This window comes from Pogona vitticeps, chromosome 2, assembly GCF_051106095.1.
Source record: "Pogona vitticeps strain Pit_001003342236 chromosome 2, PviZW2.1, whole genome shotgun sequence".
NCBI classification, from domain to species: Eukaryota; Metazoa; Chordata; class Lepidosauria; order Squamata; family Agamidae; genus Pogona; species Pogona vitticeps.
In genome coordinates this window covers 199,980,118-199,994,631 of record NC_135784.1, presented here as the reverse complement: position 1 = coordinate 199,994,631, position 14,514 = coordinate 199,980,118, and the positions used below count along the sequence as shown (strand labels likewise).

At 37.0% G+C, this 14,514-nt stretch overlaps 1 protein-coding gene across 1 annotated transcript; it reads left to right on the top strand.

Moving 5' to 3' along the window:
- The first annotated feature begins 551 nt into the window (after positions 1-551).
- Positions 552-12,144, top strand: LOC144586236 (uncharacterized). Its single transcript, XM_078384081.1, has 7 exons — positions 552-896; positions 1,003-1,041; positions 1,849-1,893; positions 1,981-2,118; positions 2,291-2,677; positions 11,007-11,289; positions 12,120-12,144. The coding sequence occupies exons 1-7, from the start codon at positions 767-769 to the stop codon at positions 12,142-12,144; spliced, it is 1,047 nt and encodes a 348-aa protein (XP_078240207.1). The 5' UTR covers positions 552-766.
- Positions 12,145-14,514: the final 2,370 nt, after the last annotated feature.

The window sequence follows — 14,514 nt, the reverse complement described above, 5'->3', positions numbered from 1 at the left end:
AAATGACGTGCATCCGTTTAAATGATGTGGTAATGAGGTGATGTTGTTTCACAGTAATTGTGTATCTTTGCAAATCAACATCCTGCCAGATGTTTGACTGAAAAAACATGCAATAGGACTGGCAGGGTGCTGTTTCCTTAAACTACCCCCCCCACCCCACACACCTTCAGGATGGGTCACAAAAGGTTCACAGAGAATAAATGTTTGAATTAAAAGCTGTTTTAACTTTAAGTCTACAGAAATTCATCTCCTTAAATGTAATATATTACACAGATTCAGCTCTGTTTGGCTGTGAGGTGAAAAATAAATCATTTATGCTTTTCCCACAATAATTTTTCAAGTCAGATTGAGACTACAAATACTATACAATTTCCTTGTAATAAAATGTGGTTTTTTAATAAAGAGTTTTTAATCGAACATACATTGTTCATTTATTCATTTTCCCTTTTTGCTTAGCATTCTAATATCAAAATAGCATTTTTTCTAACTTTAAATGCCCTGAAATGGAACTCTGAAAAATAGGGGGGGGGGCCCTCTGTTCAGCTGAGATACCAAAGGCCTGTCTTATCATTTCCTTTCAAACAGTTATTGATGAGAGAGAGGTTGTTGTTTCACGGTAATTGTGTATCTTTGCAAATCAACATCCCCTTATTGTGTATTGGCAATAATTTCCTTTTAAATGACGTGCATCCGTTTAAATGATGTGGTAATGAGGTGACGTTGTTTCACTGTAATTGTGTATCTTTGCAAATCAACATCCTGCCAGATGTTTTTCTCCTTTAACAGGCTTAAGGAGAGGATCAGAAAAAAAACTTTTGCTTCCCTTGAAAAAGATATAAAAGTCCCTTTTATCACACCTCCTGAAAACTCCACAGAAGCTGACCAATATACCACAGGTGAGTAACAAATTCAGCTGAATATTATGAGATTTAGCACTTTTTTAAAAATAGGACTGTCCTTTTAAAAATTGTTATTCATTTTACGGTTTTTTTTCATTCCTAGACTTACGCATTAAAATTCAGATTAACCGTGCAGAAATGGGTAAGAGATAGATTAATTTTAAAACCTGTTAAATAAATGTAAATATTCTTTTTAATTAAATGTATAGACACAGCGTAGAGTTTCTAAATATATATTTTATTTACTGCATGCCAGAGAAATAGTTTTTAGGTAACACAAGTTCCAGCAGCCAGTTCCAAAATATAGCAATTCTTGATCGTGGTTTTAGAAAATTCATTATTTCACCTCTCTGTAAAAATAAAGAGAGAGAGAGAGAGAGAAAGAAATGAAACATTGTATAGAATAGAAAAACATAAGATGTTATTACATTAGAATATTGTGTAAATACATACCAGATTACCATTCAGAAAGCTCAAAGACCTGTCTTGCGCAGTTATGCATGTCATTATTTGTCTTGAGAGAAAATCAATTTCTTTTTGTTCCAAAAGTCTTGTGTTTTTTTCAAGCTTTTTTGCCAAGCATGAGGCATAGGCTAATGTTGTAAATATTCTCCCAAAAGTAATTCTTTCTTGAAAAACGTATTGTGTAGTTAAAACAAGCGCGGTACAGAGTTCAGTCAGGCTGGAAATCTGCATTTTTCTTAAATGATCTTCGACAGTACCTTCAAAATGTTTTTGAATGAAAGAGTCGATATTTTTTAAATGATTGCTCATTTCTGATTTAGCCCTTGTATTTTTGGCTTCTTTTAAACTAATTTCAAGATAATTACGAACAAGAGAATAAAGTTGTGACTCGATAGTGTTCATTTTGCAGTCTAAACCCTGGGGTGTCAAATATGCTTTTCTTTGCAATGGTCAAGACTGTTCTAACATGCCTCTGTCTCTGCAGCTGGGGATCACCAGGAAAAGGGGTCATTATCCAGCGAATCACTGGGTAAGAGCATTAACATATGAGTTTTAAGGGGGGCTTTTTAACTTTTAAAAAACCCCTACTGATTTAGAAATACTATATCTTTTTCAGAGAAATATTTTCGCTATGAGGATGATGAATATTTTGCACAAAATGATCCTATTGTACCATCAACCAGCTATAATATTCCAAGGACGGACAGGTTCCAGTTTCGTGGTTATACTTTTAAAAGAGTAAATGCTGATCAGAGTAAGTTCTGTACATTTTCATGGAAGACCTTTTTATCTGTCTGCGTTTTTAACAGGGGGGGGTCCTCCCTTTAAAACAAATGTGTGTGTGTGTGTGTGTGAGAGAGAGAGAGAGAGAGAGAGAGAGCTGAAATGCACCCCCCCCTTTACAAGACCCATTGTTTCTTTTCTAGCTCAGAATATGGCAATTCCCCCAAAAAGATTCAAGGATGGCGAAAGGCCGGGTACCAGCAAATCAGCAACCCCCCCGGCCTTGAAGGGCGCCAAGGCCTCCTGTGGGGATAGGAGCAAAAACTCAGCACAACCACAGATGACGAAGGGTCCGGATACTGGTGAAAAACCTTGCTGCAGCAAACCGTGGAGTCCTCAGGCCTTGAAGGGGGCCAAGGCCTCCTGTGGGGATAGGAGCAAAAACTCAGCACAACCACAGATGACGAAGGGTCCGGATACTGGTGAAAAACCTTGCTGCAGCAAACCGTGGAGTCCTCAGGCCTTGAAGGGGGCCAAGGCAACCGGTGGGGATGGTGGTAAAAAACCTGCAAAATCTCAAGCGGTGCAGGGTAGGAAAAAAGAGGGATTGTTTGAAATTGATGGAAATGCTTTAGCTGTATACACCTCAAAAATTGTTTGTTGGTATAAAAATTTTCTTTTTTTTTTTCTTTTTTTTTAATATTTTATTTTATACAAAAAAAATACACAAAAGAACACATACATAACAAAAATACAAAAAAATACAAGTAATAGTGCTTATTATAAACTAAATTCTAATGTGCACCCCATACCCACGGGACTCTATTTACTATAATAATTTTTTTCTTACAGATTACCTCTCCAAAATTGTATTGAGTATTCTTTAGAGGCTTTCCCCCTTCCTTTCACTAACACAAATTCCACAAATTTACCCCAAATATCATAGAAATTGTTACATCTTATTTCCCCTCTTTTTATTTTAAGTTCCATAGTCAATTTATCATTTAATGCAATGTCCCATACTTCACAATACCAGTCTTCAATTTTAATATAATTCTTGTCTTTCCAAAATCTAGCTATTAATATTCTAGCACCTGTCATAAAATTAGTGATTAATTATTTCGAGTGATGGTCCAGATCTGTATTATCAAAAATTGACAATAAAGCAATTTTGGCATTAAAATCAATATCTTTACCAAATATATCACACATTTCCTTAAAAATCAATTCCCAAAATTTCTTAACCACTTTACATTCCCACCACATATGAAAATACGTACCAATTTCCTCATCACATTTCCAACATGCTTTGGAGTATGTTGGATTTATTATATTCAATTTTACAGGAGTCAAATACCACCTTAGACAGATTTTAAAAAAATTTTCCTTTATTCTTGTTGACATTAATCTTAACACTCTCATCCTCCACATTTTTGTCCAATCCTCTATTTTAATATCTGTTTTTAAATCGTTTTCCCAAATTAATTTTAAACCTTCTATTCCCCATTCTTTTTCCTCTTGTTCCAAAATTATATTATATATTTTACTTACTATTCCTTTCAAAGTTGTATCTTGCATATCTTCATGTGATAACAGAAATTGTTCGTACTTAGTAAGTTCTCTACATTTACCATTAGTTTTCAACCAATCCTTTGTCCAGGTGTCTAACTGAATAAGATTATACCATGATAGTTTATTAGATTGCAGTTTAGACATAATCATCTCCTTCGATCTCATGTTACCCATCCAGTCCTTCAATCTTGCAACCCTTTTATTCTTAAATAATTCTACTAAATCCTTTAAATTTGTAGGAAAGTTTTCTGTCTCAGTCACTAGTTTTAATGGTGAAGTTAAGGGACAAAACTTCTCTTTATATTTATTCCAAATATTTAACAGGTTTCTTAAAAAGGGGTTTTTAATCTGATTTATTGAACTTCTCTTTAGTATATTAAACAAGTATCCTTCAGCATTTCCATTTATTTCTGAAGATTCCATCTCCCACCACATTGATTTTTCTTTATTGAATATAATATCTCCAATAACTCTTAATTGATTTGCTATATAATAATTTTTAACATTGGGCATACCTAAACCTCCTTTTTTTTGAGCCTTATACCAATATCTTTTATTTATTCTAGATTTTTTGCCTTGATTACAAAATCCATTAATTAATCCCTGCCAATATTTAAAATCCTCTTCTTCTAATCGTATTGGGAGCATCCTAAATAAAAAAGTGATCTTCGGTAATATTTTCATCTTAATTAAAGCGATTCTCCCAAACCATGATAGTTTCAATTTGGCGTACTCTTGCAATTTATCTTTAATTTCATTTTTTAATTTATTAAAATTTTTCTCTTTTAATTTTTGAGTTGTTCTAATTATGTTTATACCTAAATATTTGATAAGATTACACATTTTAACGCTATATTTATTCACAAACATGTCTTGCTCCTGTATATTATAGTTAAACATCATCATTTGTGATTTTTGCCAATTAATCCTTAAACCTGTTATTTCCCCAAATTTTTCTAAATGGTTTTTAATGTTTTCCATACTCTCTAATGGATTTTTAATAGTCAGTAAGGAATCATCAGCAAACAAATTAATTTTAATCATTTCATTTTTACCTGTTCCTTTAATTAATTTATCATTTCTTATTGCGTTAGCTAATAATTCTATAATCATGCAAAACAATATTGGTGAAAGTGGGCAGCCTTGTCTAGTACCTCGGCCTAGAAAGATCTTTTCCGTTATACCATCATTAACTATTATTTCTGAAGTATTATCTAAGTATAATTGATCTATAACACCTCTAAACTTTTTACCAAATCCCCAACCTCTTATAAGAAGTTTTAGTGTTGACCATTCAACACAATCAAAGGCTTTAAATATATCCAATGATAAAATCATTGCTTTTATTTTTTCTTTTTCTGTTTCATGTATAATATTTAAAACTCGTCTAGTTAAATTGTCCATTTGTCTACCCTTAATGAAACCACATTGGTCTTCTTTAATATAATTTGCTATAAATCTATTTAATCTATTTGCCAATATAGCGGTAAAAATCTTAGCATCTTGGTTTATTAAAGATATAGGTCTATAGGATCCCGGATCTGTTTGATCCTTATTGGGTTTTAGAATGAGAATCGTTAATGAATGCTTCCATGAAGCTGGTATTGTCTCTCCTTCCATTATCTTATTATAAATCATTTTTAACTTAGGTATTAAAATGGTGCTAAAGTGTTTATAATATTCTGGACCCAATCCATCAGGACCTGGTGTTTTACCATTTTTTAATTTATTTATGACTTCAGCAATCTCTTGCTCCTTGATCTCTTCTTCTAATATTCTTTTATCATTTTCTGATAATTTAGTTTTTAAATTATCGTTTATATATTTTTCTATACATTCTTTCTTTATGTTATTTCCTTTGTATAGTTTCTGAAAAAATTCATGAAAAATCTTCAATTTTTCTTTCATTATATTACAATTTTTACCTTTTTGATCTTTAATTATCCCTATTGAATTTTTTGCTCTTTTATTTTTACACATTTTAGCTAACAATTTTGAGTTTTTGTTATTAAATTCAAAAAAATGTCTCTTTAAATACATCAGATCTCTTTGAACTTTCTCTATTTCTATATTATCTAATTCCTTTCTCTTAGCCTGAATTTCTATTAATATTCTTCTATCTCTTTCTGTAAAAAATCTATTTTCTAAGTTTTTCAAATCTTCTTCTATTTTTTTCACATGTCCCTCCTTAATTTTTTTTAATTTACACGATTCTCTTATCGTTATTCCTCTTGTGATTGCTTTCATTGTGTCCCACAACAGGCCTGGCTTAGCACCTCCTGTTTCATTTATTGTCCATAATTCTAGCCATTCCTTCTTTATCTTTTCTATTATTTCTGGATGCTGCAGAATATTATTATCAATTCTCCATCTTTTGGAGTCTTTATAATCTTTCTTTATTTCAATCTCTATTAACATCAATGCATGATCTGTTATTTTAATAGGGTTTATTTCAGTATCAACAATCTTAGAAATTAAATCCTGAGATGTAAATATATAATCTATTCTAGAGTAAGTATTGTGCACAACTGAAAAATAAGTATATCTTTTTTCATCACCTTTCATTTCTCTCCAAATATCCTTCAAATGGTTATTTTTTATCTTTTTACTTAATATTGTGTTTCTATGATAAATATCATTCCGACTGTATGCAGTTTTGTCTTTTATCTTATCCATAACCATATTGAAATCTCCTGCCATAATAACATAACCTTTCTTTACCTTTTCCATTTCTTTAAAAACCAAATCATAAAATTCACCTTGTTTATTATTAGGTGTGTACATATTTACCAAAGTATATTCTTCCAACCCCATTTTACCTTGCATTATTATAAATCTACCATTACAATCTTTTACTACCTTTTCTACTTTAAATTCGCAGTTTTTGAAAATTATAATTGCTACACCCCTAGATTTAGAAGTTCCAAAATTTTTTTCATAAATGTCGATATTGTTCATCTTTAACTCATTGACTCCTTTTTCTGATTGATGAGTCTCTTGTAGAAAGACGATATCCAGCTTGTTTTTCCTCAACAACGCTTCTATTCTTCTTCTTTTCACTGTTGATCCGAGGCCTTTAACGTTTAAAGTTGCAAGTCTTATTTTTCTACCCATATGTGTTCAAAAGTTTTCTTTCCAATAGGTCCCGTGTGTAACCTTACCTCCCACCAACAACATAAAACAGACAAAACAACACCCCATAATTGATTTTCACCAATTTTGTGAACATATACATTCGTATCCTCTCCACCATGGTCCCATGCCATGACCACTGGCATGAGCAAAAGGTGGGGGGGAGACGCCACCATCGTCCGGCGGAACCATGACCGGAGCCTTGCCTCTGATCTTTTCATTTAACTTTTGCATTTCTACTTAATGTTTAATACTACAATAGTAACAAAATAAGAATAAGAATAAGAATACCCTTCTCCTTCCCCCCTTCCCCTTACTGGAATCCTTTAAAGAGTTTATATTTAGTTTTTAGTAATTTTAATTTTGTTACCCCTTTTACTATCTAAATTTAGTGTGTTTAGTATGATTAGAACAAGAGTAAAATAAATAAATGATATTATTCTATAAAGCTATTTTAAAAACAACAAAAAAGAACCTCAAAAATTAGAAAAGGGGAAAGAGGGGAGGACAGAAACATATATATGTATATATATATGCACACACATACATATATATAAGAAAGATTTTATTAGGAGAAAGATAAAGGAAAAAAAATAAAAGATATAAAAAATAAGATAGAATAATAAAAAAATATAAGAAAAAACTGGTCCATCTTCTTCCTTCTGGTTCAGCCTTCTAGTTCTTTGCTTGTGGTTGGAATTAACTCCTGACTTTCTCCTTCATAAATGTTCCAATCTTTCAGCAGTTGTAAACCTTGCTCGCAGGAGTGGATTTTAAACAAAATCTTGTCTTTCCAGATTTTCAAAAAAATTGGGTAGCCCCAATGATATCTGATGTTATTTTTCCTCAGAATTGCTGTAACCGGCTGCATAGATCCTCGCCATTTCACAGTCTCTTTACAAAAATCCTGGAAAATCTGAATTTTTCTGTCCCTATAAACCAGCTGGTCTTGTTTTTGTCTGATTGCTTTTAAAAATTGTTCTTTCTTTGTATGATTCAAAAACTTCACAACCACTGGTCTAATACCGAGACTACTTGGATTTCCCAGGAAATATGCCTTTTCTATATCTGTTTCAATCAGATGCTGCGTGTCCGTTATAGAGTTTATCCAAGCCATTATCTCCTTTCTGAGATCTCGGCCCTGTTGCACTTGGAAGTTCATTATTTTAATATTAGACCTTCTGAGGTTATCATCCATAAATATAAGCTTTTTATTGGTATCAGAAATTTGCTGAGCCATGGACACAATTTCTTCTTTATTTCCTTGAACTGTATCACCAAGGTCCCTAATTTTACTCTTCATGTCCTTTAACTCCTGTGACACCCCTGAAATTTGATCTTGAAGCTTAGTGATGCTTCTTTCGATGGACTTAGATCTTTGCTCTGTTTTGTCAAAGCCTTCAGACATTTTACAAGACAGATCTTTTATAAGCCTTGTAACCTCGTCCATCCTATCGTCTTCAGTTGGTTGTGTCGTCAATCTTTCCAAACTGCGATCTGAGGGGGTTTTGGCAGTTTTATCCCTCCTCCTTGACATAGAGAGTTCTAATTAAAAATAATTATTGTTGTTTCAGGCTTTTCGTTAGGAGCAGGGCAGCTGGAAAACGCCAGTAGCTAATCGGCCATGAAAGTGAAAGTAGTTTTTAACTTTAAAAAAACATAGTCCTTAAGGCTTTTAATCAGCGATATGCCTTCCTTATCCTTCTCTCCAAGGATTTATGATAAAAAAAACATTCTTCTAAAGAAAGAAATGCATTTTAATAGCTTTTTACCTTGCTAGGCGATACGGAGGGTTCGCTCCTAGCTGGTCATCCCCCCGAGCGGAAGTGACGTCCCCTGGTATAAAAATTTTCAAATGATTTTCAATATGATTAACACAGCCAAAGATTGTCTAGATCAGATTATGATAGAAATGCCAGAAATGAAGAACATCTGTGATGCTATTAAAAACATGGATCATTTTTCTTGTGCAATGTCCTCTCAAATTCAAATAGGCCTAGGCTATCCTGATGTAAAACAGACAACCAAAAGGGGTACAATGAGAAGGGGTCACCCTGGCCATCAGCCTGGGAAAAAAAAGGGGAGGAAACCAAGCACAGCGAAACTGTACTGGCACAATAGAGTTGTTAAGTTGTTACGAGGGGCTAAGAAATTGCTTGCACGTAGGAAAAGGGCCTATCTGCCTTCTAGTTGTACACAGCCTCAAGAACACCCTCCAGGCTCTGCGCTGCAGACACCTGAGAACTCTGGGACTGTAGGTATTAATAACCAAGAGTCTCAAGAATATCCACCAGGGGGCTCTCTGCCTTCTAGTTGTACACAGTCTCAAGAACACCCTCCAGGCTCTGCACTGCAGACACCTGAGAACTCTGGGGCTGTAGGGATTAACAACCAAGAGTCTCAAGAATATCCACCAGGGGGCTCTCTGCCTTCTAGTTGTACACAGTCTCAAGAACACCCTCCAGGCTCTGCGCTGCAGACACCTGAACATGATGCAGAAAACCCCCCGGTGTATGCAGAAATCACAAATAGATGGGGGTGGGAAAATGAAAGATTCCACACCATTCATATAGTGCAAGAATTTCGCTTCGTAAATCTGGAACATGTGACAAGCTATGCACAAGCCGTTTCAGCCTTACATATTGCGGTTCAAGATGTTCTTAATGTTGTTAATGAAAGTTTGGAGCCTGGCGATTGTGTGCAGCTGAGATTTGAGGGTGGGAACATGCAGAAGCCTCTTTTCAGTGAAAAAGGTCAAGGGGGCTCTAGACGCCGACGAGTTTCTCTCCAACTTAGCAAATCTTTTGCAGAGTAATATGAAACTTTGTTTAGACGGGGTTTTACGATTAGTTGTAACCATTGTGAGACCTCCTAGGGGGGGCAGCCGCCCAAGAGCCTTACGCTCTATCCCCTATAGTGCAATTATAAATAAGAAAAGGAAACATCTAATCGATTTCACTGATGTAAACAGTAAACTATGCTTTGGAGCAAGCTTAGTTCGTGTAATGTCTAAAAAGGTCCCAACAGATGCAGAGTTGGCACATGGAGCTCTGCAATTGTATCAGGCGGTCCACTGGCCTGTAGACAAAGAGGTTTCTTTGTCTGACATCCCTCTTTTTGAGGACCACTTACAGGTCAATATCCAGATTGCACACTATGGCGACAAAGGCTGGGGCTTGTTTAAACCACAAGGACACAAGTATACACAAACGTATACGTTGCTTCTCCATGATAATCACTTTTATGGAGTTCTTAATATAAAGGGACTCTTTGGGGCTCGTAATTACTGTCAATATTGCCACAAATTGTACTCTCATATTCATGACTGTATATTTTTCTGTAGACTCTGTCTAAGAAAAGATTGCGCTTCTAATGTGAACATCATGAAGAAGTGTAAGTGTTGCAAAATGAAATGCAGGTCGAGAGAATGCTTAGAATTACACACCAAGCTGGCGGCAGAGAACAAGGTACCCTGTACTTATAGAAAGTTTTGTGAGGACTGCGGTCGTTTTCAAAATGCAGAGCATTTCACAAAGGACTGTATAGGCAGGGTATGTAATATCTGCTGGGCTCCTAGGGGAGAAGAGGTAAACCACTTCTGTTTCATGCTCCCGCTTAAAGAGCCAAAGATCTCAACCCATTATATATTTTATGATATAGAATCAAGACAAGACACGGGGTTACACATCCCCAATTATTGTTACGCCAGATCTTTTTGGGGTGAGACTGTGCGACACTTTAAAAAAGAGGCCTCTGTGAAAAAGGGGGTGCCCGATTGGATAAAGGATATCCTTGAACAGGATGCTGAGGAGGAAGAGGAGGAGGAGGAGAGTGAAGAATATGATGATGATAACAGTTCATATAGCGAGAGCATTGTGGAGCCTGACTCTGGGAACACCAAGAAAAAAGGTGAGAAAAAAAAGGCATGGCCTTATGATAAATCATGGGAATTCAGAGGCGAGTCATGCATAGAGGCTTTTATTCGGACTTTCACAGAAGGGAGGGTTTTCGAGGGCACAACGTTTATAGCCCATAATTCAAAAGGTTATGATGGATATTTCATTCTCAATCAGCTAGTCAAAGAAAAACTAGAGGTAGAACTTATTACTCAAGGTGGAAAACTTATAACAATAGCCGTGTCGGCTCTTGATATAAAATTCCTGGACTCTCTATGTCATTTATCAATGGGGTTGTCAAAATTACCCAAATGCCTAGGCCTCAGGCAGGAGTCTAAGGGTTATTTCCCTCATTACTTCAACACCCCTGAAAATGAACAGTATGAAGGCCCCCTACCACCACCCGAAGCTTATGGAGTGCAACACATGATGCCTTCTGAGCAGAAGGCTTTCTTAAAGTGGCATGAGGAGAATAAGACAAAAACCTTCAACCTGCAGCGAGAATTGGCTGCCTACTGCCAGCAGGATGTTAACATCCTGGTACAGGCCTGCACAAAGTATCGCCATGAAATTATGACCCTGACAAAGAAGAGGGTGAAAGGGTACGACGGGGAATATGACTGGTTTGCCATAGACCCTCTTCAATACCCCACCCTAGCTGGCGTGTGTCTTAGCATGTACAAGTTCAAATTTCTGAAGAAAAATAAAATAGCAATCTCACATCCAGACAACTATCACCGCCAGTGCAAACGCTATTCATCTGCATCGATACAGTGGCTGTCTTATATTGCCCATAAAGAAAAAACCAGGGTTCAGCATGCCTTGAATGGTGGGGAAATTTGTATCGATTCTCTTTATGTAGATGGTTATATGGTTCTTAACGGCAGGGGCATATGTTTAGAGTTCCTGGGATGTTTTTTCCACGGCTGTGCCCTCTGTTACCATTCTGAGGATTGGAATCCTCTGTTAGGAAAAACCTATGGGGCTCTTTTCAATGCTACACAGGAAAGGACAGCCATTTTGAGAAGCAAGGGTTTTGAAGTCAGATCAATTTGGGAGCATGAATGGAAAGAGATGGTAAGAAGCGACAGCGCTGTCAAAAATTACCTTGCTTCAGCTGATTTTCCAGAGCCCTTAGTACCTAGGGAAGCTCTCTTTGGGGGTCGTACGAACGCGATCCGTTTGTACTACAGAGCTAAACCGGAAGAGCAGATTCTTTACTATGATTTTACCAGCCTTTACCCCTATGTCAACAAAACTAAAGAGTATCCTCTGGGGCACCCCAAAATCATATTTGAGAATTTTGAACATGTGTCTGCATACTTTGGTTTCGTAAAGGCGAAAATATCACCACCAAGAGGTCTCTTTTTTCCAGTGTTGCCCACCAGGGTTGGTGGAAAACTTATGTTTGTGCTGTGTGCCACCTGTGCAGAAAGCCGCCAGAGAAACCCTTGTAAACATACTGATGAGGAGAGAGCCTTGATGGGTACCTGGTGTACTATCGAACTGAACGTTGCCATAAAAAAGGGTTACAAGGTTTTGAAAATCTTTGAGGTGTGGCATTTTGAAAGCAGATCGGCGGACCTGTTTTCAAATTACATAGAGCTACACCTTCGCCACAAACAGGAAGCATCGGGCTATCCCGCCTGGTGTGTCAGCGAAGGAGATAAAAACAAATATATTGATGATTATAAAAAGAGAGAGGGGATATCCCTACGTAAAGATAAAATTGCTGTAAATCCTGCAAAAAGACAGATAGCCAAACTGTTTCTAAACTCTCTGTGGGGAAAGTTTGGTCAGAGAATGAATCTGCCTAACACTCAGGTGGTCAGAGATCCGGATGAATATTTCAACCTCCTATTTTCAGAGTCTTACACAGTGTCAATGTTTGAATTTTTGGCTGATGATGCTGTCTGTGTGACATGGAAACATGAGGCTGACAGATTAGCCACCAAGGGTAGGAAAAATGAATTCATAGCCTGCTTTACCACTGCTTATGCACGTCTGGAGCTTTACAATCTGCTTGACAAACTGCAGGATAGAGTTCTCTATCACGATACAGACTCTGTCATTTTTGTACAACGGGAGGGTGAATGGAAACCCCCCTTAGGGGACTACCTGGGGGATCTCACGAGTGAAGTTCCTGAAGGCTTGCACATTACAGAATATGTGTCCGGAGGACCTAAAACTTATGGGTATAAACTCAGTGATGGTAGTGCGTGCATGAAGGTCAAAGGGATCACACTGAACGTTGCTAACTCTGAAAAAATTAATTTTGATAGTCTCAGGGATTTGGTTTTTACGTACGATTCTGACAACCGAGATGGTTCATCCCGTGAAATAGTGGTAGAGCAACCAGGAATTGTTAGGGATAAGCGCCAGTGGTTGATTCATACAAAGCTTTTAAGAAAAACTCAAAAGGTGGTTTATGACAAAAGAGTTATTGTCGAAGACTTTAAAACCCTGCCTTATGGCTACTGAACTGAAGATGTTGTGGGTTCATCCTTTTTCAGCTATCCTAGCAGGGCCGAGCGGATGTGGAAAAACGTTTTTTATTAAAAATATGCTGGACAACGCGCGCAATGTATTTTCTGACATGCCTGAAAATATTATCTGGTGTTATGGCTGTTGGCAACCTGTATATAAGACTCTTCTCTGTAAATATCCCTGTATTCGTTTTGTAGAAGGTTTGCCGGAAAAGTTTGATGATGATGTTCTGTTACCCCCAACTAAAATAAACTTCTTGGTTTTAGACGATTTGATGCAGTATGCCTCTGATAATAAGGAAGTGGAAAAGTTATTTACACAATATGTGCATCACAGGAACGTAAGTGTTTTTTTAATTACTCAGAACATTTTTTCACAGGGAAGGGCCGCTCGAAGCATTAGTCTGAACGCCAAGTTTTTAGTCCTCTTTAAAAATCCCAGGGATAAGCAGCAAATTGCCACACTAGCCCGTCAGATGTATCCACGAAACGGACAGTTCTTCATGGAAGCATTTGCAGATGCGACAAGACCTCCTCACGGTTATCTGTTGGTAGATTTAAATGCCAATACTCCTGAACCTTACAGACTGAGAACAGGACTTTTCCCTCCTGACTGGCCTGTGGTCTATACATTGAAGAAATCTGCTTCAGGTAACAAAAGACGGCTGCTTTGAGCCCTTTTCTTTATTGAAGCCTGTTCGGCAACCAGATAACATGTCTGAATGTATAAGGCGAAACCTCCCACTTTTGAAACTCCTTATTAAGGCCCCACTGCGACAGAGAAAAGCCATTTTATGTGCTGCCTCGGACGATCTGGTCACGGCCATTTCAGAAATTGCTCTGAATACTTTAAAAGGGAAGATAGCTCTAACACCTCATCAGGTACGTGTTTTAAAGAAGAAACGAACACTAATTAAAACCTTGAGTAACAAGAGGGTCCCCCTACGGAGGAAAAAATACCTGGTGAAGCAGTCTGGCGGTTTCCTGGGTCCCTTATTGGGCTTTGCTGTACCTCTAATAACCAGTCTTTTAACTAATAAGTAATGGATTATGCTGAAAAGATGTATCTGGTCCCCAGTGCTCAGCTACAAGAGCTGAGGGGCGTACCAGAAAACATCAGGTCCGCCACGGTCAGACGCCTGGATTCTGAGATGAGAGAAATTCTCTTAAGGTCAGACTTGCCAGAGTATGAAAAAGCTAAGCTTTACAATGGCGTTCTACAGAGGTTTTTAGCGCTGACCAGGCAGGAGGATATGGAAAAAACAATGCCACAGCCTCCACAAGCCTCGGCTTCTCTCCCCTCTCCACCTGCCCCTCAAGAGTCCCTACCCTCTGTTATTC